At 38.3% G+C, this 23,102-nt stretch overlaps 1 protein-coding gene across 1 annotated transcript; it reads right to left on the bottom strand.

The window, feature by feature from the left end:
* Positions 1–625: 625 nt before the first annotated feature.
* On the bottom strand, positions 626–22,372 carry RWDD1 (RWD domain containing 1). The gene is made up of 7 exons (XM_090279781.1): positions 22,080–22,372; positions 14,801–14,866; positions 10,699–10,829; positions 5,900–6,043; positions 4,192–4,324; positions 3,633–3,695; positions 626–1,384 (listed from the first exon to the last, which is right to left on the bottom strand). The coding sequence occupies exons 1-7, from the start codon at positions 22,150–22,152 to the stop codon at positions 1,263–1,265; spliced, it is 732 nt and encodes a 243-aa protein (XP_090135907.1). The 5' UTR covers positions 22,153–22,372; the 3' UTR covers positions 626–1,262.
* Between the last annotated feature and the right edge of the window lie 730 nt (positions 22,373–23,102).

The following is a 23,102-nucleotide window of genomic DNA, read 5'->3' as shown; positions in this document are numbered from 1 at the left end:
TTTCTTAACCTTCATTACACTGTAAACTGTTCTTTTAGATTATGTATCTGATGATCAGCTTCAAAAGGATTTTTCCTTAGGAAAAGCAGTATCTTACATAATACAAACTTTTGGACTTCTCTCTGCACTGGTATGCTGAACACAACTACCATTCCCTTACATTGGTTGGGATTAGTGCTAGGGAAAAGTATTAAATTCCTGAATGATCATTTTGTCATATTTGATTTTAACCATAAGGCCTAACTCCAAATATAAATGTGAGATTGATATTGTTATGCTGTGGGTATGTGGTATATGGACTTTTGAATGGAGGCAGCTATTTGCAATAGCAGAAGTGATTTCTCTTTGTGGTTTAGATTCAATCCTTTAAATCAGCAATGACTGGATAACTTGGATGAAGCCTGACTCTCCTACCTGGAATCTCCAAGTCAATCATTCCAACTTACTACGAAGGTCTCATATGTATGTAGATGTGGAGTGTGGCTCTCTTGCAGACAGTGTACCACCCCAAGAATTCAGACCCTTGCAGACCGATTAATTAAAAACACAGGGGAACATCACAACGTGCAGACTTCACAACTGTAGGACAGTGGTTCTTAATCAGTGTGCATCACAGTCACCTGAGTCACTGGCATGAGATTTCACTGTTTTAATATTCAGATTGAGGCTCAGTGTTTATTAACTTAAACTGAGAAGGGCCTGGAAGTACACACCTTAATAATTCCCACAGTTTGTTCTGATTCAAATACTACTATAGGACTAAAATCCATTTTACTTCTATTACATGACCTTCTGGTTGTGTTAAGATTTACATTTATCATGCCCAAAGGCTAGAATTCAGGAGGTTTAAAGTTAATTTACCTCAGTCTTATAAAAATATTTTACATGAACGAAAACACTTAGAATCCAAAAGCTGCCACTGTCTCCAGCTTAGAAATTCCGAGTTATTCCAGTTTCCTGTGTACAAACCCACACCTGAGCACAGCCGCAGTCTATCTTCAAGCCTGGAGTTATAGACAGATCTCTCTCCAACAATACATCACTTTAAATATGTGACCTTTTTCCCACCAATAAGAGAAACTGAACATTTTATATTTGAAATTCTAAGGTCAGTTTTATTAAGTTCTTCGATGAAAGCTTTCAGAAGAATATTCTCCTGAAAATTACTTTTTCTTAGAAAAAAAGGAAGGAAAATCAACACCCTCTCAGCACAGCCACAGATGCTGTGGCAGTCAAGCCTCCCTGCAGACGGGGATGGGCCATCAATCGGTCAAGTCACTCTCTGGGTCAGCAGGATTGTAGTCTGGATCATCCTCATCATCCTCCAGCTCCAAGTCATCCATTTCCTGGAACAAAGACTCATCTACCTCCACATTGTTTCCAGCTGAAAAAGACAAAAGACTTCACCTTCAGTCTTATACTTAGGAACACAAGCTACAACTCACTGGCAGTACCAAAGAGAAACTTTTCCATGTGTATGGGAGGTGATGAAATCCTAAATGCTACTGTAACCTACTGACAATGGTCTGTAATGGTCAGCAGAGACTGATACATTTTAAGAAAAACTTCATGCTTTCAGTCATAAAAAAGGCTTTCTAGAATGAATTACTGATGAAGTGGCATGTGACAAGTTGAAGACGAGGATAGGTCCTGGTTATACAAAGAAGATGATCACTAACCATGGGCCCCAAACCAGGAGTATATCTCTTCTAACAATGTAGGACATGTATGTCATTAAAGCTCCACTAGTTATTTAATTGATAGCTTTAACTTGATCTACATTGTCTCCTAGTTCCCCCTGTAACTAATGGCATGCCTTTTCAAGATTCCAAATATCTAAGCTCTATAGGAAGCAATACCAAGGTTTTGTATTAAATATCTATACTCTTCAGTTTGTCTAAAGTACATAAAGGTAGGCTATTACAGTACTCTTAAATCACCCCAAATTGTTCATCTTCCTCTCCCCTCAGACTCTATAGCCCACTGACATTCAACTCAATAAAAATAAGTCTTGCTTCATGCATATGAGCAGGTCAATAATCAAATACAATTTGCTGAGTCCAGGCCCAAGAATTACTGACTGTCTGAGAAGGGTAGTGAAGGCTTCCCAGAGGAGATGACCCCTGAAATATCTTCATGATAAATTTGAATCTGCCAAGAAGGGGCCAGAATGAAGCAATTCTAGGCAGAAGTATATAGAAAGCCAGAGAAAAAACCTAAGACATTGTATACTTCTAACTAAAACACAAGATTCTTGAGGAAAAATATGTGGTGATAACACAGATAAAGACAGACTAGACTGAAGAATTGCGTAAGTCAACCTTTCCCTCTAAGCAGCAGAGAACCAAATGATTTTAAGGAGAGAAATATGCGGTTTTAGAAATACCACCCCAGAGGCTGTGACAATAGGGTAGGTAAGGTCACTAGAAGGAGAAAGAGACTGACGCGGGAGATAATTTAAGAAGCTACTACAAAAATCCAGGTAAAAAAGTATAAACCCTCAATATCAAAAGGAAAGAGCAGAGAAGACATTTTAGTGATAGAATCAACAGACAATCTTTAGTAAGTTATTGGATATGAAAAGATACTTAATCCATTAGACAGGGAAAACTGAATGAGTGAAGACAGCAAAACTTCTAAAGTGCAAGGGAGAATGAGGAAGCTTTTTGGACCTCGAATTTCTCAATAAAATAGGAGGTAAAATTAGTCCTTAAAGTGAGAAAGAGATAGAGGAGGACATTTTTGTTGGTTGCTTGTTTGTTTTTGAGAATATAAACATCTTGAAGCAAGAATGTAATAAAATATATTTTAAAATGTGAAATGTTAGTAAGGGCCCAGAGCTAAGGTTAAACATGACTTAACATGAGCCACATCAACACTGCTTCTTAACCTGCTGCAGCAGACAGTCCAGGAGCAAGGCTGACAGGCCAGATGGCACAGGATCCCCAACCGGCAAGATGGGCATGACAGAAGGCTAAGGAAGTGCGGAACTCTCTCTAGGGTGCCATCGGAGGTGTGGCAGTGGAGAGCACACTTACATAAACACATGTAGGCCATAAGCTCCATGAGAGCAGGGGGTTTCTCTATGCTGTTCTCTGCTGTATCCTAAGCACCAGGACAATGCTTGGCTTATAGCTGGGGTACCATAAATACTGTGGATAGATGGGTAATGGATAGACAGAAGACTGAAAGAGGGTAAGAATTAGGATAAAGAGGAGAAGGAAGGAGTGAGGAGCCAGACGTTGCAAAGATAGTAAGAGTGGTATGAAATGTAAGATTTTTGGTTAGTGGGCAAGAGGAGTTCCAGATTTGAGATTTTTATAAAGCTCCATGACAGACCATGGAATACAGTTTCCAAAGAGATCATCTAAGTCACAGTGGCCTGGTTTACAGGTTGTTAGAGGCTAATATGATCATAATTGTTTATCTATTACTATCTTTTATTTTGCTTAAGTTATTAAAAAGCCTTAAAAAATACATTGCTATTTTTAATGTATAAATTTATCAAATATTAGAATTTATTCTTCAAAATATATTTCTTTATACCCCTGGGAAGAATGACTTACAATGTTACTCTGATTTTCATGGTTTAATATTAAAAACAGCACAATATGTACATGTGGAACTCTTACCATCCTCCAAGAACTGGATATCAGATGTGTCAAGATTATGATCTGTTTCAAATAGCTGTTTCCCTAAAAGAAATAAATATATTTAATTTGAACAGCATGGTTTTCCTTCATCTTCTCTACAACCCTTTAAAAAATCTAGTAACTCAAGAAAACAAGTCTAAAAACCTGTTTTTCTTTGAATTTCAATAAATTTACGAACTCAGTTAAGAGGCATATGAATGTGTTTGCATTAAAATGGAGCAAGTGATAACCCTAGTCTGCCTCAGAGTCCTAGAAAATCAAATGGGTTTGACTCTATCACTTCAAAGGTTTGTAAGCCTGAAAGTCATGATAGCTGTATCTCAAAGTCTATCCACTGCAATATTTCTATCAAAGGCAAGCCATAAATATCAATTATAATTATGTGTGTACATCATCATGCAGAGAGAGAATGCTCTCTCTTTTTGCTAGATGTCTAAGTATAATAATTTCTTACAAAAATGTGTCCAAATGTTCCTCTTGCTGTATCAGAAGTAATGCAGAAGGGTTTGGGGGGAATAGAAATAGGCATGAGCCATACCACTTAATTTATTTTTTCCTGCTTGTTCTTCTTCTTTCATTCGTTTCTTTTTAATTTCCAAGAGTTCTGCATCAAACTTGGCTTTCCAATTTAAGAAATTCTCAATTGTAACAGGAGTGCCATGAAATAATTGCTTGAAGGAAAAAAATAACATGTCACCAGATAAGTGAGACCACAGTTTAAAAAATAAAGCTTAAAGCTCTAGACAAATGTATATAGCTACTTACAGGAAAACAGAAAAGCTGTTTCAAGTTTTGAAGTACTTAATCTGATTTCTGCCTATACTAAACTTTCATTGGTGATTCATTCTGGAAAAGTCCACTTATAATTTTTATTACAAAAAAACAAAGATAATATGCAACATATCTCCATTGATATTCACCGTTCAGAAGAAAGTTGTTGTCAGTATTAATGTTTTGAATACACATCAATTTACAACACTAGCATCATAGCTTATCTTTTCACTTCATTTAAGAATGTGAGGTTTTCTTTACTTTAGTAAATACAGTCACGTGCCACATCACAATGTTTCAGTCAACAATGGACCACCTCTAGGACAGTGGTCCTAAACGATAATGGAGGAGAAAAATTCCTCTCGCCTACTGACATCGTAGGGCAATGCATTGCTTATGTGTTTGTGGTGACGCCTATGTAAACAAACCTACTGTGCTACTAGTTGTATAACGATATAGCACAAACAATTATATACAATGCATTTACACTTGATAATGATAATAAACAAGTATGTTACTGGCTTCTGTATGTACTATACCACAGTTTTTATTGTTAGAATGTACTCTTTCTGCTTATATAAAGTTTGCTGTAAAACAGTCCGCCATGCTACGCCAGCAGCAGCCTCACACATCTTGTGTTTACCAAGTGTTTTGACTGCATCATTTTCTCCTGTGCTCGATTTAATTTCATGCTGTTTTATAAATTTAGTGTAGCGCATGTGTACAGTGTTTATAAACTCTACAGTAGTGTACGGTAATGTTCTAGATCTTCATGTACACTTGCCACTCACTCAATTACTCACATAGAGCAACTTCCAGTCCTGCAAGCTCCATTAATGGTGTACCAATTTTACTTTTTATACCACATTTTTATTTTACTTTTTCTATGTTTAGATACACAAATACTTATATTTTGTATACACACACTGTGCTATAACTACCTAAAATATTTAGTACAGTGACATGCTGCACAGGTTTGTAGCCTAGGAGCAATAGGTTATACCATATAGCTTAGAAGTACAGCAGGCTACACCATGTAGGTCTGTGTAAGTGCACTCAATGATGTTCACACAATGAAGAAACTGCCTAATAATGCATTTCTCAAAACATATATCTGTGTTAAGCAGTGCATGACTATATTTAAATTACTATGGTGGCGGCTTTACTAATTCTCATCTCTATATTGTAAGTAAAAAAAATTTCTATTTCTTGATCTTACCTGCATGAGCTTTACTAAACTTTATTGATTATTAATCATTATTTGTGATACACCACCAACTAAATGAGACTGCTAAGATTTTATTTTACTTAGTAAAGCTTTACTAACATTTACTTTCATTTATTTTTGTGATTTCCAAAAACATTACTTCAATTTCCAAAAACAAAAACAAGAGACAAACAAAAAAAAAACCCCAAACTCAAAAGAAAAAAAAAAAAAACAGATTTAGAGAAAGAACATATGGCTTTTAATATACCTTTTCAGCTTCTTCCGCTTCTTTTTCTTTTTGTTTCTTTTCTTCTTCTCGTCTAGTTTTTATTTGATCCACTATTTCATTTAATTTTTCTTGCACAGCTGTTACTAAAGTAAAGATCATCACCATACCAAGGTTTTCTTCTGCCTATGTAACCAAAAAGATAAAACAAATAAAAAAACCCAACAACAAAAAAATGAGGTTGTAGTGAAAAGCATACTTCTCAGACAAATAAAAACCAATCAATAAAAGTGTTTCAGCATAACTAAATTCCGTGCATTCATAACATTATTACTAATTCAGTTCAGACACTTGGATAAATGATTATTTAAGAATTGAACATATATGTAAATAACAGTATCTTACATTTTAAGAAGTCATGTAATTTTCTATATCCAACCTAAAGCAGATATTTCAGTAAATTGTTTAATAATCATAAATGTAGATAGAATTCAGAAAACTTTTCCTACAGTAGCTAGTAACACTAGTTCTCAAGCATGTTTTCATTAGTTTAGTTCATTTTGAATATTTTAAGAGCTGTGACAATGACCTGAACTTTGAGGCCAAAGCAATTTTCAAACATAATACAATAATAAAGAATGTAGGTAGTTCTGTGATTTATCTTTAGCTCCCCTTTTTTTCTTTTGATTTGAAATGGTTCAAAGCCAAATAGAAAAGCATCTGATTCATGAAAGGGTTATAATTCAAAGCCTATTTGGAAGTTGGTCATATGTAGGCAGAATAAAATAAAACAGGATACCTTGTCTGTGGATAAACAAAACAAAGAAATAAAAATCCAAAATTTACAGGCCAGAATTTCTGCCCTAGAAGCTGAAGAGATCTCTAAGCATTCCTTTGACAGGACTGGCCTCAGAAGCATTTGAATAGGTATTTCATCTCCTGGGCCCTGTGTGAGGACTAGGCTTCAAGGTAGCTCCTGTTCCTCTGCAGTGGAGCCTCTCTGTGTTTCCATGCTAACCATTCTAAATCTGACTCTAAACAAACCTCTCTCCTATGCGCCAAACCCATATGAACACTGATCACTGGACAGCGACTTGGATGTCCCACAGGCATCTCAACATGGAAACTATCATCTCCACAAAACCCACTGCTAAGTTCTGCATCTCAAGATAATCATACCACAATCTACCCAATCTGAACACTCTCCTCCCGTCCTAAGCTCTATCGCCTTCTCTTACCTATTTGTATATACTACTTAAATTTGCCTACTGTTCTCTATCAACACTATCATCAGACACTGTCATCTTTACCTTGGAATATCACAAGAAATTCCTAAGTGGTCTTCTTAAAACCTGACATCAATTTCTCTGACCATTCAATACACACAAAAAACTGATTTAATCAGTCTCCTGCTTAAAAACCTCTCAAGAGCTTCCCAAACAATGAAGAGCAAGATCAAACTTTTTAAACAGTTTACAACAGTGGTCCCCAATCTTTTCGGTACCAAGGGCCAGTTTCATGGAAGACAATTTTTCCCCTGGACGGGGGTGGCAGGGCACAGGGACAGGAGATGGAGCTCAGGCAGTAATAACAGTGAAGCTTCTTCCCTTGTTCACCTCCTGCTGTGCCCTGGTTCCTAACAGGCCATGCACAGGTACCGGTCCACAGCCCAGGGGTTGGGGACCTCTGGTTTAGAAGACCCTCTGGTATTTGAATTAACCTCTTTAATTCCTTCACATATAACCATAAACCTCAAAGTCTATGCTCAAGTAATTTAGGATGACTCTCTCTTCTCTCTCTCACTTTCATGCCCCGTAAGTTTGTTCCTTTCCCCTAAAACTCTTCTCCCTTTACAGCCTGACAATCACTTTCTTCAGGTCTCAGCTTCCTCTGGGAAGCTTCTCTAGTGCCTCATATCTACATGCACTCACACACTCATTCCTGTACCTCACCCATCAGAGCATTTTTCATGCAGAATAATGACATCCAGTTTGCTAGTCCATACTCCTCACCAGAGTATACAATCTAGGAGAGGTGGGAGGTGTCAATAGGGTATGTTTTGATCATTTCACTTAATGCTTGATATACGAGGTCTGTCTGGAAAAAGCCTAGCCATTGTTAATATAACGATAACAGTTTGCATGACACGATGTAACCTGGCAGCCAAGGAGAGTGGACTGGAATGCACATGAGTAACCAACGATGACTTCACCAGTCAGTGGGGACAATAGATGCCATTAAGTGACCATGTGTACTGTGTGGCCATGGCATTCAAAATGACTGAGCAAGTACAACAATGTATCTGCATCAAATTTTGCATTAAGCTTGAACATTCCTCTGCAGAAACTATTCAGATGACTCAGAAGGCTGCAGCTATGGGCAACTGGTGACTGGCAGCTGCATCACGACCATGCGCCTGCTCATGCATCACATCTGGTGCAGAGTTTTTGGTGAAATATCAAATCACCCAGGTGGCTCAGCCCCTCTACAGCCCATATTTGGCGCCTTGTGACTTCTGGATTTTCTCAAACTAAAATCACCTTTGGAAGGGAAGAGATTTCAGATACTGTTGATAAGATTCAGAAAAATTCAGTGGGGCTGCTGGCAGTGACTGGGAGAACTGTGCGAGGTCGCAGGTGCCTGCTCTGAAGGGGACTGAGGCGTCACTGTCCTATGTATAACGTTTCTTGTATCTGCAATAAATGCCTCTATTTCTCATATTACACAGCTGGATACATTCTGGACTGACCTCTCGTATTTCAGTAGCAAATCCAGGTAGTATCTCTTTCTAAAAAGTTAAGCATTCCAACAGAAAAGCAAAAAAAAGAATCATTCATTTGGAAATCAGACAACTATAAGTCATGTGAAAAGATTTCCACATCTCTAGTTATTAACAAATTTCCAATTATGATTTTAAACTATTTTACCTTGTCATCATTTGTTTCTTTCTAAATAAAAACATACAGGTGAGTAAATGCAGGCAGACGCCCTTCACGGCAGTAGTGAGGTCCTAATCTGGCACAGCCATTCTGACGGCCAACTTGGCAGCATGTGTGAGATTAAGTATGCCTGCCTTTTAATCCAGAAATCTTCTAGGAAACAACGGACTACTGTACTCACCAATAACTCAATCTTTAATTTAAAATATATATATATTTGAGTGTCTACTATGTGCCAGGTACTAGAGACTGCTCTAAGGATTTACAAATAGTGATATATAAAAATATTTAAAGAATTATATATATATTTTATTATGCTATTACAGTTGTCCCAATTAATACAACTATTTATAGAGAAAAAGTACAAATATTCTGTTAACACATCTGATCTCAGGTAAGTGTTAGAAAGATATTTAAACATTTTTTTTTTAAGGAAGGAGTATGATACAATATAAAATGAAAAAAAATAAATTACTCTGATCAAATATTTTATATTAATACATGACTGACTGAATAAAATATATTGTCTCAGGTTCTCTGCAATTCTTTAAAGTAAAGCATGTCGTGCCAAATGGTATTAGAATTAGTGTAATTTCATTCTGGGTACAGGGCTCAGGATCAGCATAAATTTATGTTTGACATACATTCTTTCACTCTTCATTTGCTAACAGCTCCATATATGAGTATTTTTAAACTACCAGCATTAAGCCCTGGCCAATGTAGTTCAGTTGGTTAGTGCTGTCTGCAGATTCAACTCTCAGTCAGGGCACATGACTAAGGCTGTAGGTTCAATACCCTGTCTGGGCGCATACAATCCTGGTCTAGGCACGTGGGAGGCAATCAATCAATGTTTCTCTCTCACATCAATTTTTCTCTCTCCCTTCCTCTCTCTCTAAAAGCAGTAAAAAAAATATCCTGGAGTGAGGATAAGGTATAATATATCAGCATAAAGAAGATTAACACTCCTTGAAATATGCAAGCCTTGTTTAAGGTGAAGACATGTTTCCTGCTAATTCTTCTTAGAACAAACAAACAAAAATTAGAACTTCTAATTTTAAAATGGTAAAGATTTTGCTTGCCCTCCCTACTCCCTACTCTGAAGAACACAGGACCACTCTCTACCCAAGCAAGAGACTGCTTTAAATACCTTCCAAGCTCAGTATCCCATCCCAACACAGACTAGCCAAATAACAATTTTCCAATACCCATTTTTTTTTCCCACATAACCTTCCTTCTTAGAGGAGTCATAAACCCTTGTTGTTGTTTATAAGCTTAGGGAGAAGGAGACATGAGAAATAAATTAATCACTAGTCCTCTTCACAGATTGTAGGCCAGTAGCCTGCAACAGGTGAGAGGGGCTGGAAATCTGAATTCTTTTCAATTGGATTTTTTTAAAAATTTTATTTATTTATTTGTTTATATATTTATTTTTAGAGAGAAGGGAAAGGAGAAACAGAGGGAGAGAAACATCAATGTGTGGTTGCCTCTCACGTGCCTGCCAACTGGGGACCTGGCTTGCAACCGAGTCATGTGCCCTGACTGGGAATCGAACCAGCGACACTTGGCATGCAGGCCGATGCTCAATCCACTGAGCCACAGCAGCCAGGGCTTTCAATTGGATTTTTAACTGCACATGGAACTAGGCATTCTGAGAACCAAACTGAAGCTGTACTCATACCTATCAGACTTTTTATTATCTAAAAGTCATGGGTGACTGAGTTTCCAACAAGGGCAGAAAGACAACTCTTACTCAAATTTTAAAGGTATTTGTACACACACACACACACTGAATTATGCTTGTTCAATGTACTAATTATACATATTTAGTAGCACTTTTTGACTATTGAAATTGACACTTATGGCTGAAAAATAATGCTTTTACAAAACCTATTATTTCCTTACCTGTAATGCTAACAATTTTAAAATACTTGAGACATCATTATCTTCTAGATTTTCCTGGGAGAATATTTCATAAAGAGGGGCTTCATCTGGATATTTCTCACTGTATGTAAACTTGAGGATAGTTTGGACAGCTAAAAACATAAGAGTTTGGTAAGAATATCTTAAATTGTAAAGTAGAGAGAAGTCAACATCTTTGTTGAATCAGTAATTTATAATATGTCAAAAAAAAAGAAGTAGCACAACAGATTTTCCTGCAAAGAAAAGCAATGTTAAAACACACACACACACAAAAGTTACACTCTTTTTACAACCCTCCTTTACATGGATAAAAGGCACTAAATATAACACATAGAAAAAGAACTAACTCAGGCTCATTTTCAGGGCTCTACTAAAGTCAGTTGCCAGGCAGAAGATCTGGCTTTAGCCAGGGGTCAATATTTCTATCTGCACGGTGGATTTCTATTTCTATCAGCAACGGATTGCTAAGGGGTTTTGCTAGATGACAGGTTTTGAAGAGGACAGTCTAAGAGGTTGTGTGAGAGACTTTTAACCTGACTCACCTGTACATTATCAGTCATTATTTTGGCTTGTGCCAGTTCCCAGATCTCAACTTGTATGGAAGGAAGATTCTTACATGTATATCATTGCAAGGTACCTATTTCTTTGCAGCCCAGCCTGGTGAATTTTCAAGCAATCTGCAACAAAGCAGATGTACTAAACATTTTCTGTCAAAACTTACTAGCCACAATAATCCTTTGTCTAGAGTGTGTCTTTCTTGTAACTCATATTTTAATTATTAAAATCTCCTCATTTTGATGATTTTAACTCAAATCTAAATTTTTCTCCATGGAGGGTGGGGAGGGAACATCTAAAAATATGCTGGTTTGATATTTGTTTTAATTTTTGTGTATGGATGTCAACAAAAAATTTCATGCGTCAATGGATACAAAAAAATTACTGTGGTTTTTTGGGCACTTTTCATTGTTTTATTAACCTTTCCAATTTTTTTTTTTTTTAGATTTTTTTTATTATGTTTTATAATAGTCCCCTTTTATTTTTCCTTTGTTTCCCTCCACCCAGTACCCTCCTTCCCTTCAGCAATCCGACCTCCCTTAGTTCATGTCCATGGGTCGTGCATATAAGTTCTTTGGCTTCACCCTTTCCTATATTATTCTTAACTTCCCCCTGTCTATTTTGTACCAACCAATTATGCTTCTTAATCCCTGCACCATATCCCCATTTCTCTCCCTTCCCCCTTCCAGCTGATAACCTTCCAAACGATCCCTTTACCTATGATTCTGTTCCTATTCTGGTTTGCTTAGTTGGATTTTGTTTTTATTTTTTAGGTTCAGTTGTTGATAGTTGTGAGTTCATTATCATTTTAATGTTCATAGTTTCGACCTTCTTTCTCTTAAATAAGACTCTTTAACATTTTATATAATAATGGCTTGGTGATGATGAACTCCTTTAGTTTTCCCTTGTTTGGGAAGCACTTTATCTGCCCTTACGTTCTAAATGATAGCTTTGCTGGATAGCATAATCTTGGTTGTAGGTCCTTGCTTTCCATCACCTTGAATACTTCTTGCCAGTCCCTTCTTGCCTGCAAAGTTTCTTTTGAGAAGTCAGCTAATAATCTTATAGGCACCACTTTGTAGGTAACTCTCTACTTTTCTCTTGCTGCTTTTAAGATTCTTTCTTTATCTTTTACCTTTGTCATTTTAATTATGATGTGTCTTGGTGTGGTACTCTTTGGGTCTAGCTTGTTTGGGACTCTCTGTGCTTCCTGGATTTGTATGTCAATTTCCTTTGCCAAATTTGGGAAGTTTTCCATCATTATTTTTTCATATAGGCTTTCAATTTCTTGCTCTTCCTCTTCTCCTTCTGGCACCCCCATGATTCGAATGTTGGCATGTTTAAAGTTGTCCCAGAGGTTCCTAAGCCTCTCCTCATTTTTTCAATTCTTGTTTCCTCATTCTGTACTGGTTGACTGGTTTTTTTCCTTCCTTATGCTCCAAATCATTGATTTGAAACCCGGTTTCCTTCTCTTCACCATTGGTTTTGTGTGGATTTTCCTTCATTTCACTTAGCATAGCCTTCACTTCTTCCCTTATTCGTTTGCCATACTTAAGCATATCTGTCAAGCCTATGAGCATCTTTATTACCAGTGTTTTGAACTCTACATCTGTTAGGTTGGCTACCTCCTCATCACTTGGTTCTCCCACTGCAACCTTGATCTGTTCCCTCTTTTGGGCTATACTTCTCTGTCTCCTCAGCTTAACAGGCTCCTGTGTTTGTCTGCCTCTGTGTCTTAGGTAGAGCTGTCAGACCTGTTATGTTTTAAGGGGCGGAGCCTTATGTATTCGTCAGTACAGGGCAATCGGTTTCATCACATTGTGGTGCTGTATGTGGGGGAGGGGTCTGACAGGGAACAATGCCTCTTTCTCAGCACTCGCCCCTTTTCCAGGCATTTCCCCCATTTCTGTATGGGACTGGTGCCTCTCTAGCTGTTGCCCTGGCTGTTGTTCCCAGAGTGGGTGGGTCTGCGGACTTCCTAGGATCATGGGGCCCTTTAAACAAGCAGACTCTGCTGAGACACCTGCAGTTTCTTCTTTAGCCCCAATCCCCACTGGTCTGCACAGTCAGAAGCAATGAGGTTTTATTTTTCCCGGTGCTGGAACTTCAAGTTGCGCAGTTTGGTCAGGTGCTGGGAGCGCTCCTCAGGTGTCTCTACCTTTGAAAACATGTGACTGCACTTCCCACTGACAAGCCACTGCCACCGCCCCTGCCTCCACCACATCACATCCTCTCAGCCCCAGCCCCGCCCCTCCTACCTGCCTGGATGAGTATTTCTTCTTTATATCTTTGTTTGTTGAACTTCCAGGCAGCTCAATTTTATGGAACTTCTGGTTGTCTCTTGTTTTGAGGTAGTTGCATTCCCTCTTAGTTGTGGAGGGAGACATAGTGTATCTGTCTAGGCTTCCATCTTGACTGGAAGCCCCACTCTTTCTAATCTTATTGCTAAAAAAGTTTCTTTACAAAATTTATATTCTACTATGTGATGAACAGTCATTATAAAAAATTTAAGAAGACACTAAGGTAAAAATAAAACCAATAATAATCCTATCAACAGGAAGATGGAATTATTACCATTTTGATATATTTAATGATCATAAAGTATTTTTAAAAGGATACTTTAAAGTATCTTTATATGCATATATTTAATTTTAAACAAAATATAAAAATTGCTCGTTTTTATGAGATTTCATATAAACATAAATAATATATATAAGTATTTGACATCCTTTTTAATTGTATAAAACAGATTGAGAGTTATCAAGTATTATCACTAAAATTGATATTCCGTGGCTGAATTTTAGCTGACTAATTTTAACAGAAAAAAAAAAATCCCTGGCATTAACATGAATTTTATATTTTTATCAAACTGAACTGGACTAAAAGTAGAAATGAACTTCAGATACTCCCTCCTTCCCCAACATCTTCCCAAGTTTAAATTGGTTTATTTAATTTTAATTTATTAGTTTTATAACCGCTTTATTTCAATTTGTATATCTGCCTTAGTCCTATAGCTATAGAACAGTGGTCTTACCTGGTTTCAAAATATATATTTAAATAACAGTAGAATATCTACCCTAAACAGAGGGAGAAAAACATGCAGATAGGTTTATACAGACTTATTTATAATAGCAAAAATCCAGTAAACAATCTAAATGTCCAAAGATGAAAAATAGTCATGGAAAAGTAATAGTCACTCAATGAAATATCATACAACCACTGAAATATGTATGCATGCAAAGTCTTGTTTTAGCTAAAAAAAAATTCTTCTACATCTGCTATAGTGTTAATATTTGTTTCATTTTTAAAAGCTAAGCTTATTGTGTCAATATATCTCGTTGACTTTCCGTTTTCTAGAAGTCATATTCACATAGTATACCAACTAGAAACACATAACACTCACACCAGATTCGTAACAGCACCTTAGCACCTCTATACCTGCAATGCCCTGCACAGAATTGCTGAAGAATAAGTACAATTCTTGAGGGATAGGCTTAGAGAAACCACAAGTATTTTTTACTAGACTTACTTTCATCATTTTCTCCAGCTTCAGATGTCACAGTAATGGTGAAGCTGGGAGGACTTTCTGATAATACTGCAAGAAAATATACACATAAGTTAAGTTATTAAGATGTATCCTAAGGCAGATGCCTTTCCTCATTAGCCAAATATCACTACCCAGTCCTGGAAAATGATCCCTATGCCTAAATTTCCATTTCTGCAAATACAGACTAAATAGGACATTCAAATAATAAAACACATCCATGAATTTTCTATTTAAATCTTGGATTGTCTTTAATCTGGAAAGAACTACTTATAGTAGATACCCTCCTGGAGTTTTATCAAATCAATTAAAATAATTACATAATTTACCTTTAATTCAAAACTTCCACCGATATATAAAAAATCACATTCTAAAATATTCCCAAATTGAATGACAAAAAAAGTTTAATGTTTCTTATTAGAAATTACCCACTGTTAAATATTTAGTAATATTACTAATGTTTATACTTAAGTATTCTGAAATACAACTCAGAATCTCCATGACAAACCGTAAATATTAATTTATTAAGAGTTTGTGTCTTCTAGCTATCTCTTTCTCCCATAGCATCTCTGGAACCAAGTTTTATTCTTTTTACAAATTTTTGAGCCTCTACCATCCTTCATGGAATTATAAAATTGGCCATAAATCTTAACATCAAATTGTTCACAATTTGTTAAGCAAGACAAGTCACCTGAAACCTATATAATTTTATTAACCAATGTCACCCCAATAAAGTCAATAAAAAACTTTAAGACATGTAAATCCACATTTACATAATAAAGAAAGCTTTATATACCATTTTACACCCTGATGTCTGATACAACATATCTGTTTTATTATCTATTCCCCCACAAAAATATGATAAAGACTACGAGAGCTCTTAGATCAGTGCCTGGCAGTATTTAGAAACTCAATAAATTTTGGCTCAATGAAAGAGCTAAGCCAATGGAAAGAAGGAAGACAAAAACAAAGAAAACTTGCATTGAAACCCTTAAAAGAATAAATAAGAAAAATCCAAGCCCCCCCCCCCCCCCCCCCCCGCCAGCCACTGAGAAAAGCCTGTGGCTCCCTGCAAGCTTGGGAAGCGCTGGCCCTGTCCAGCGTGGGGTCAGGTCAGCAAGCGCTTTCCGAAATGAAAGAACGTGGGGATCCCTGAAGAAGTCACTGTGTAAACGACTCACTTTTCCCACTTCGGAACTTCTGAGTCCTTCATAAATATTCATTATCAATAAAAGTCTCAAGGCATATGCCTTCATTGTAATTAAGGTTTAAAAAACATTTGAAGCAATGATGAACGTCTATGAGGACTTGGAAGGTATTTGTCGGAAAGATAAAAGACCCATTGGACTCCTATTTGAATAGGCCTCAGGCAGGCCAGCCTATGCTGAAAAAGTCCCTGAAAGGAAATTATAATAAAGCTTTTATGATTGGCCTTAGCTTTTCTTAAAATAAATGTGTGTAAAAAATATATATTTGATGTATTTCATTCCTATTTATTTTCATGATCAATAGCATTTATATGTCATTAAATATAAACAGTGCAACTACAGAAATAAGGGTTCAACCCGATGACATTCAACTTATTACCATTTTCTAGGACTTCATTAGGCTGTAAGTTAGGAATCACCTAATAGCCAATAATGACAGCTAACATTTATTGAGCATTACTTTCTGCCTGTGCAGTGCTATGCATTTACATAAAGATCTGTTAATTCTCACACCAAGACCATGATTTTATACTGTTATATTTCACCAAACTTAAAAGGCCATTAAGTATGAGATGCATCCTATTTTATGTACCACTAAGAAAAAAGCTGCAATTAAACTATGAAATGTAATCGATTTTAAGACAAATTCAGAATGCACAGATGTTAAAATGTAAAAATGTCTTAGAATCAATTAACTATAGTACCATCCCAATTTTATAGATGTGAAAACTGAGATAAAAGAGCTTTTAAATAGTTTTCTTAAGGCTATACAAGTAATAACTGGCAGAACTGAATAATCTACAGTTTCATTAAAATTTTTTTTTTCCAGCTGAGAAATTGCATGGAAATCTTTCTTTTTTTTAGCAGCAATAATGTGGTCTGAACTGTATTCTAAACATAGGAAGATAAATCTAGCAATAGTGCATAAAATGGGAGAGAAATGAGACTAAAGGCAGGATGGACTAAATAGTTATTGAAACTGTCCCAGCAAAGATAATGAGGTTCTAAACTAGGTTAGCAGCAATGGGAATAGCATGGTACATGGTGATGAATGACATTTTAAATTTGCAGGCAGAAGATGGTGGAGTCACTAAAAAAAAACCCACAAAAAACAAGAAGTAGAAAAGAAAAATCAAATATGATACATTTATAGGCCACAGTTTCAGTGGTAATTATTGAGTATGCAATCAGAAATGAGCAATGGAACTAAAGAGAGTTGGGCTTGAAATTAATTTTGGGATGATCCACAGAGAGGTATGAGCTAAAGCTATCAGATTAGATGAGATCACTAGAGAGAAAATGGAGAGAGAAATAAGAACTGACACAAGCTTTGTAAGGAATCCTAAATTTAGGGGTAGAAGGTGTAAGAGGAGGAAAAAGTGCCAGAGACTAAAAGAAAAGAAGCAGCCACAAGAGATTTAAAAAAAAAAAAAAAAAAAAATCAAGAAGAGGCTATTGTATTTATGAACTACCCCAACTATGGAAACCAAGTCTGACATGGCAGTCTCCGATGTGTCTAGAGTGCATGCGTCCGTGCCTAGGCAATGAGCCCTTGGCCTGTAAGATCATGTCGACATTCCTAATAAGGCCTTTGTGATCTGGACCCTGCTTACTTGCCAGGTCTCATTTTCCACAACTTGCACTTCTCATTTTATGTTCCAGCAACACCAGGCCCCTTGCCATTGATCACATTTTGCTCCCTTGCAGTCAGGCTTTTGCACACACTGTGCTGCTTCCCCACGTTTCATTCATTTGTTGGCTCCTCATCGCCCTCCAGTTCTCCAACACAACTCAGACCCTCACCTCTCCCTATGCTCCAGCTGCACCCAATACACATCTCCATGAAAAAGCCATCACACCACGTTGTAAATTACTTATCCAAAGTCTTTTCCCAGTCGGTTGGGCTTCTAACAATTACATTTGGTAAATATTTGGTAAATGAGGATATGGGTATGGTAGCAAGGGCATCTTTAACTGCCTGACCTGGAAGCCAGATAGAATAAGGAGGCAAGATGAACAAGAAAGAAGTTGATAAGCCATTAATCCATAAGAAATTACTATGAAAGCCATGTTCAGTAAAAGCACACGAATGAAAGAATGGTAGGGCTACAACATTTACGGATAGAAAGAGGAATTTCAGAGGCCAAAATATTGAAGATGGCATTTTCAAGGTGTGGCTATGCAGCCATCCATTGAAGAAAATGAAATCAGAAGTGTTCATTGATAAAAGACAAGGAATTACGAAGACATGTTAGAAGAAGCAGAAACTAATAAAGTAAATTTCTGGGAAAGAGTACCTTATATATTTTTAACAATTACATAAAGTATGTCCATTTATATTACTATTCATTAAACAGACACAGAAACTGAGGGTTGGAAAGGTTTTATGATTTGCCTAAGAGAGAAGAGCTGGTAATACCCACAACACCAAGCAGCCATTACAGAGAAAAACTTGTGAGCCAGGAACAACAGAACAAGAATATTGGAGAACACTGCTAATATCTCCTCAAATCCACTCTTCCCTTCTTCCAGCAATACCATTTTTAACTGAGCACACTGACTACCCAGAATAAAAACTACATTTCCCAGCCCTGCTTCCAGTTACGTCTCAACAATGAGTAAGTTCCAGCTAATGGAATGGAAGCAAGTAAGTCCTTTGCCAGTTCCCAGGAAATTTCCTTAAGTAACTGCTGTCTTTTACTTTTTTTCCCCTTTAACTATTCTACTGTCTGAAAAAGGAATGCTGCCATCTTGACCACGGGAGTGAGACTCTGTCTCGGGGGTGAGAGAGAACTAGGAAGTCTGGGCCCCTGAAGAAGTTTTGGACAAGAGCTACACAACTGTCTTTTATGTGCAAGAGCAATAAACTTTTACTTTTTAAAACCACTGTTATTGGAGATTTTCTGTCACAGCTGAACCTAATTTTAAAAGATGTATTTAAAAAACCATGAGAAAGGTTAATATTCCCAAACTTGGAGGTGACTAAACTAGGGATGGGAAAGTTACTTCATTGCACTTACAAAGATGAATGATTCCTGATGTAGGAATAATCCCAGTTCCAATGCATTACTGTTGGGGTAAGTAGAGGACAGACTAGCCTTCCTAAAGATATCAGACTTCTACCATTGTATGTGGATCGAATACTTTTGAGAAAAGGTAAGGTTACTGGGCATAGTGGAATGAATCAGTGGAGGGTTGAAGTGTTAGGTGATATCTGGGCAGATGGATAGAATTAAGGATTTTGTCAAGAACAGAGATTATGGAAGTAGTAGCTGAAAGGTACACTAAAGGGACACACAAATGACATTAAGATGTTCACAAAGAATCAAACAGCCCATATTAAAATAGTGTACTTGCTTCTTAGGAAGTGTCTGTCTTAGAAAAACTCCTTTCAAAAGATGACTTCTGCCCCATCTGGAAGATGCAATTATAAATGTGTAAGGCTCATGGCTACTTAGAGGTACTGACACAGCAAATACAGGATTATGTACCCCTCTCTGTAAGACCAAACAGAATTATGGGGACTTGACTTTTGGTTTGCCCAAAGCCAACCAATTTGTCCCAACAAAACTTCCCATAGCTAGAGATTTTGATACAGAAATGGAAGCAACCAAATTCTACTACCTTAGAAGCACTACTTAAGGAGAAGTTGCCATTAGGAGAGTCTGTTTGTATTTTGGAAGACTACTTGTTAAAAGGATTATATCAATATGCAGTCAAGCTACAGAATAGGCAAAAAGAAGAAACTGTATTATGATTGCAACCAGTTTTGAAGTTAAGCTAGGTCTCCATGGCTAGGACTACAAGCTGGCCAAATTGTGCCTCTTCAGCATCAACAAGGCTTTTCCGTTAAGCATTCAGTCATCTATCCCCCCCCCCCCAAAAAAGTGTATCGACTTCCTTCATCAACAGCACTATTTACCAAATCTAATAAAAAACTAATATTAAGTGTGATTCAAAATGTAGTTAGAAAACTACAGATTCGTGTTCCTTAGCAAACTGACACAAGCAATTGCTTTTTCCTAAACCTGGAATGAAAATATTAAAGTATAAGATCATGAACACAAAAGAAGGCTATAAAATAGTAAACCTTGCAAATCCTGAAAATTTCAAAAGATTAAACATACATTTTATTCAAAGTCTTCTGCCGTTTCCCTGAGAGGTTTCACAAAGAACATGATTAACGTGGAAGGCAGAGTTCTTGATGAACTATAAATCAAGACATCTCAATTTATTTATTGCAAAGCTTGTAGGAATGCTGATAGGAATTAGGGGCTAATGGGCTCAGCTGATAATGCAGAATATTTGCATACTTCAAAGATTCATAAATTGTCTTTTATTACCCTAACTCAGAATCCTTAAGCACTTTTGCCTCTGACAAGAATTGCATACACTTAACTGTATCAGGACCTAGTACAATACAAAAGAACCACCAGATTGTTGTTAAAGGTTAAAAATGTATCACTTTTATAAATGCTTACATGGACAGTATTTACTGAGGGATACTTTATGTCCAAAGAAATGAAGAGACTAGCACATCTTGTGCTTTCTTAACTCTGCCTACAGTGTTCATGCCTGTTACATTTCCAACGACTAGGAATGACTGACTATACATCTCACGATTAAGAATATATCCAACAACTGACCCTATATTCTGTTTTATTTAGACATTGACATATAAGCAAGGATAGAGAAGGGAGCCAGACTCCATACACACTCACCCAGTTAATGACACTCTCAAACCCCTCTTCACTCATTCCCTTAACATCCTCACAGCACAGCTGTACTGCTGGTGAGAGAGAACATGAACAGGACTGCAGCTATACAGGGGTAGCTGAGAGACATCTGCCTGTTGGCAAAGCAGAACAAAATTTGCTACCATTGCAAGCAGTGGTCAAAGGTGGAGCTAAGAAAACTATGCTAAACAATGAAAGGGAGAGGGACTGGAGTTTATGCGTTAAAATAACATAGCTTTGAATTCTGACAGTGATAGACAACACTCAAAGAAAGGTATGGGGCACAGAAACCCCACAAACCTAGCTTCTCCTCGCTCTTACTGGTTTTCTTTGATCACTTCTCAAAAACTAAGCGTAATGTGGGAGAAGCCATATTGATATGGCTATCTTGCTGCATTTTAAGAATCATCCGAAGCATTTCTTAATACAGAATAATTATCTTCCTTTATGTAATTCATTTCCCAATATTTTACATTAGCCCAACATGTCAACTAATCTTCTGCTCCATTTCATCTCAGCTGGAGCTAGAGCCCACGCCCCACGTGTCTGAAGGTGCGGGAAGAGAAAAGGAGTGTGAGACCTCTCTAACTCTTCGTCCCCATCCTGCCGGTAACTTGGCAGATGCAAAGCAAGCCACCTACCTTTCCTGAGCCTTCATTCCCTTGCTCGCAGCAAGAGGAGTCCTGGCTGGATGGTGTCCAATATCCCTGCCTGCCTACAACATGTGAATCTGCAATGGAACTGCTCTGGGCCACACCATTCATTGTGCATTCTGCAGAATGCCATAGAACAAAAAATACATAAAAAAGAAAAACGACAAATTTCAGGAACAGCGCTACCCTCAAACTGATTCTGGGTAAACACGACTCTGAATCCCATAAACTTCAAAACACCATCGTAGGAAAAATAGCTTCTACCCCATTAAAGGTGAAAACTGACACCTGACCCCTTTGAGACTAGAAGGATTACTCCCTCGTGGAGTACGTTTTCGTGTTATTTCACTCAACCTCCGGTTGCTCTAAGTTACACAAAAACCAAAGTGCCCCCGGCTCAATTCCAGATCTGACACTCTCCAGGGACCTCGCCAGCCTCGCTCGGACTTTTAGATTTCAGGGAACAAGAGGAACAACTGCCGTGCAGTTGTTCACAAGTGCCTGAACCCTTAGGGAAAAGAACCTGAGGAGACAGTGGCGGGCCAGGTGGCCACGCGACCTCGCTGTTCCCTTCTCCATCAAGGCCCGGGAGGCCGAGGGCAGCGGCAGCTCTGGCCCACCCCACTCCATCCCAGGACGGCTGCACGCCTGCAGCCCCGGAAGTCACCTGTAAAGGAGTCGGGATAGATAGACTCCAGAGCCTCTAGCTCATTGCGCTGCTCCTCGCTGTAATCTGTCATCGTGGCCCTCGCTGCTGCCCATGGATCGCCTAGACACCCAGGCAGCGCGTGGCAGCTGGGACCACGGCCTCACCAGGGAAGCTGGCAGCGGCCGGACAGGCGCAGGCGCAGAGTACCGGCAAGGAGGCCAGGGGCCCAAAGCCAGGCCGGGTCTGCTGAGCAACAGCCCCGGGCCGGCCTCCGCCCGCTCCTTAGTTCCGTGTTCGACTCGTTAGGCCTGGCCAGCGGAGCGCTGAGTAGCTGCCTTTCCCACGCCCGTTTAAGATTTGCAGGGATTGTGAGGGCCCCCGGTCTGGCATTCGTCACAGACACCTACCACGGGTTGCTGGGCTTTGTATGGCCTGAGCGTGAGAAGCCCCTCAGCGCTGCATCCGCGCTCGATATATCAGGGCTGAAAGTCCGCCTGCGTTCCACAGCCGGAGGGAGTTGCTGGTGGCTGTCAGCCGGGGGGGCGTGTCTGCGAAATCTGTAATTTCTGTTTTCCGGATGTGACCCGCATGCCGGTGGGGGGCGGACCGATGTTCCCTGTTAGTGTGGGCTAATGGTGGGGTCCGGGGGGTTTCTATGTTTCTCCAAACTATAAGGTCTTTGGCGTCCCACGGGAGCTGGGCGAGAGGCCCCAAGCAGTGTAGAGCCCGGGGGAAAGAGTGGCAGAAGCTCTGCAGGTGGGTCCTCCGTGTCCCGAAGGTTCGGCCCAACTCCTGAATGGCCACTCCGAGTGACTCGGAGAAGAAATCGATTGCAAGTCTGGAGATCTGGTTTCTGCATTCAAATCCCTAGGTTTCTTTTTCAAATGTGTAAAATGAATGCGACTGGACATGGATTTAAAGAAGTCTGTGAGTGCGTATTTCTATGAATTGATGAAGGGGGTGTGTAGATTTCAGTAACCGTTTTGATAAGCAATGTAAAAGTATTAATACTCTGAAAAATGTTCAGAACCTTTGACGTGG

The sequence above is a fragment of the Furipterus horrens genome, unplaced genomic scaffold, assembly GCF_987537825.1.
Source record: "Furipterus horrens unplaced genomic scaffold, mFurHor1.1.pri manual_scaffold_6, whole genome shotgun sequence".
Lineage (NCBI taxonomy): Eukaryota > Metazoa > Chordata > Mammalia > Chiroptera > Furipteridae > Furipterus > Furipterus horrens.
Note: the sequence above shows the minus strand (reverse complement) of the source record. Positions and strands in the feature narration are given on the sequence as shown.

Excerpts from the sequence above, each read along its gene's own strand:
- RWDD1 (XM_090279781.1), bottom strand. The coding sequence starts at position 22,152 with ATGACAGATTACAGCGAGGAGCAGCGCAATGAGCTAGAGGCTCTGGAG. Across the intron at positions 6,044-10,698 it reads TAAAATTGTTAGCATTACAG|GCAGAAGAAAACCTTGGTAT; the intron begins GTAAGGAAATAA and ends TTGGTTACATAG. Across the intron at positions 1,385-3,632 it reads TATCCAGTTCTTGGAGGATG|CTGGAAACAATGTGGAGGTA; the intron begins GTAAGAGTTCCA and ends TGTCTTTTTCAG.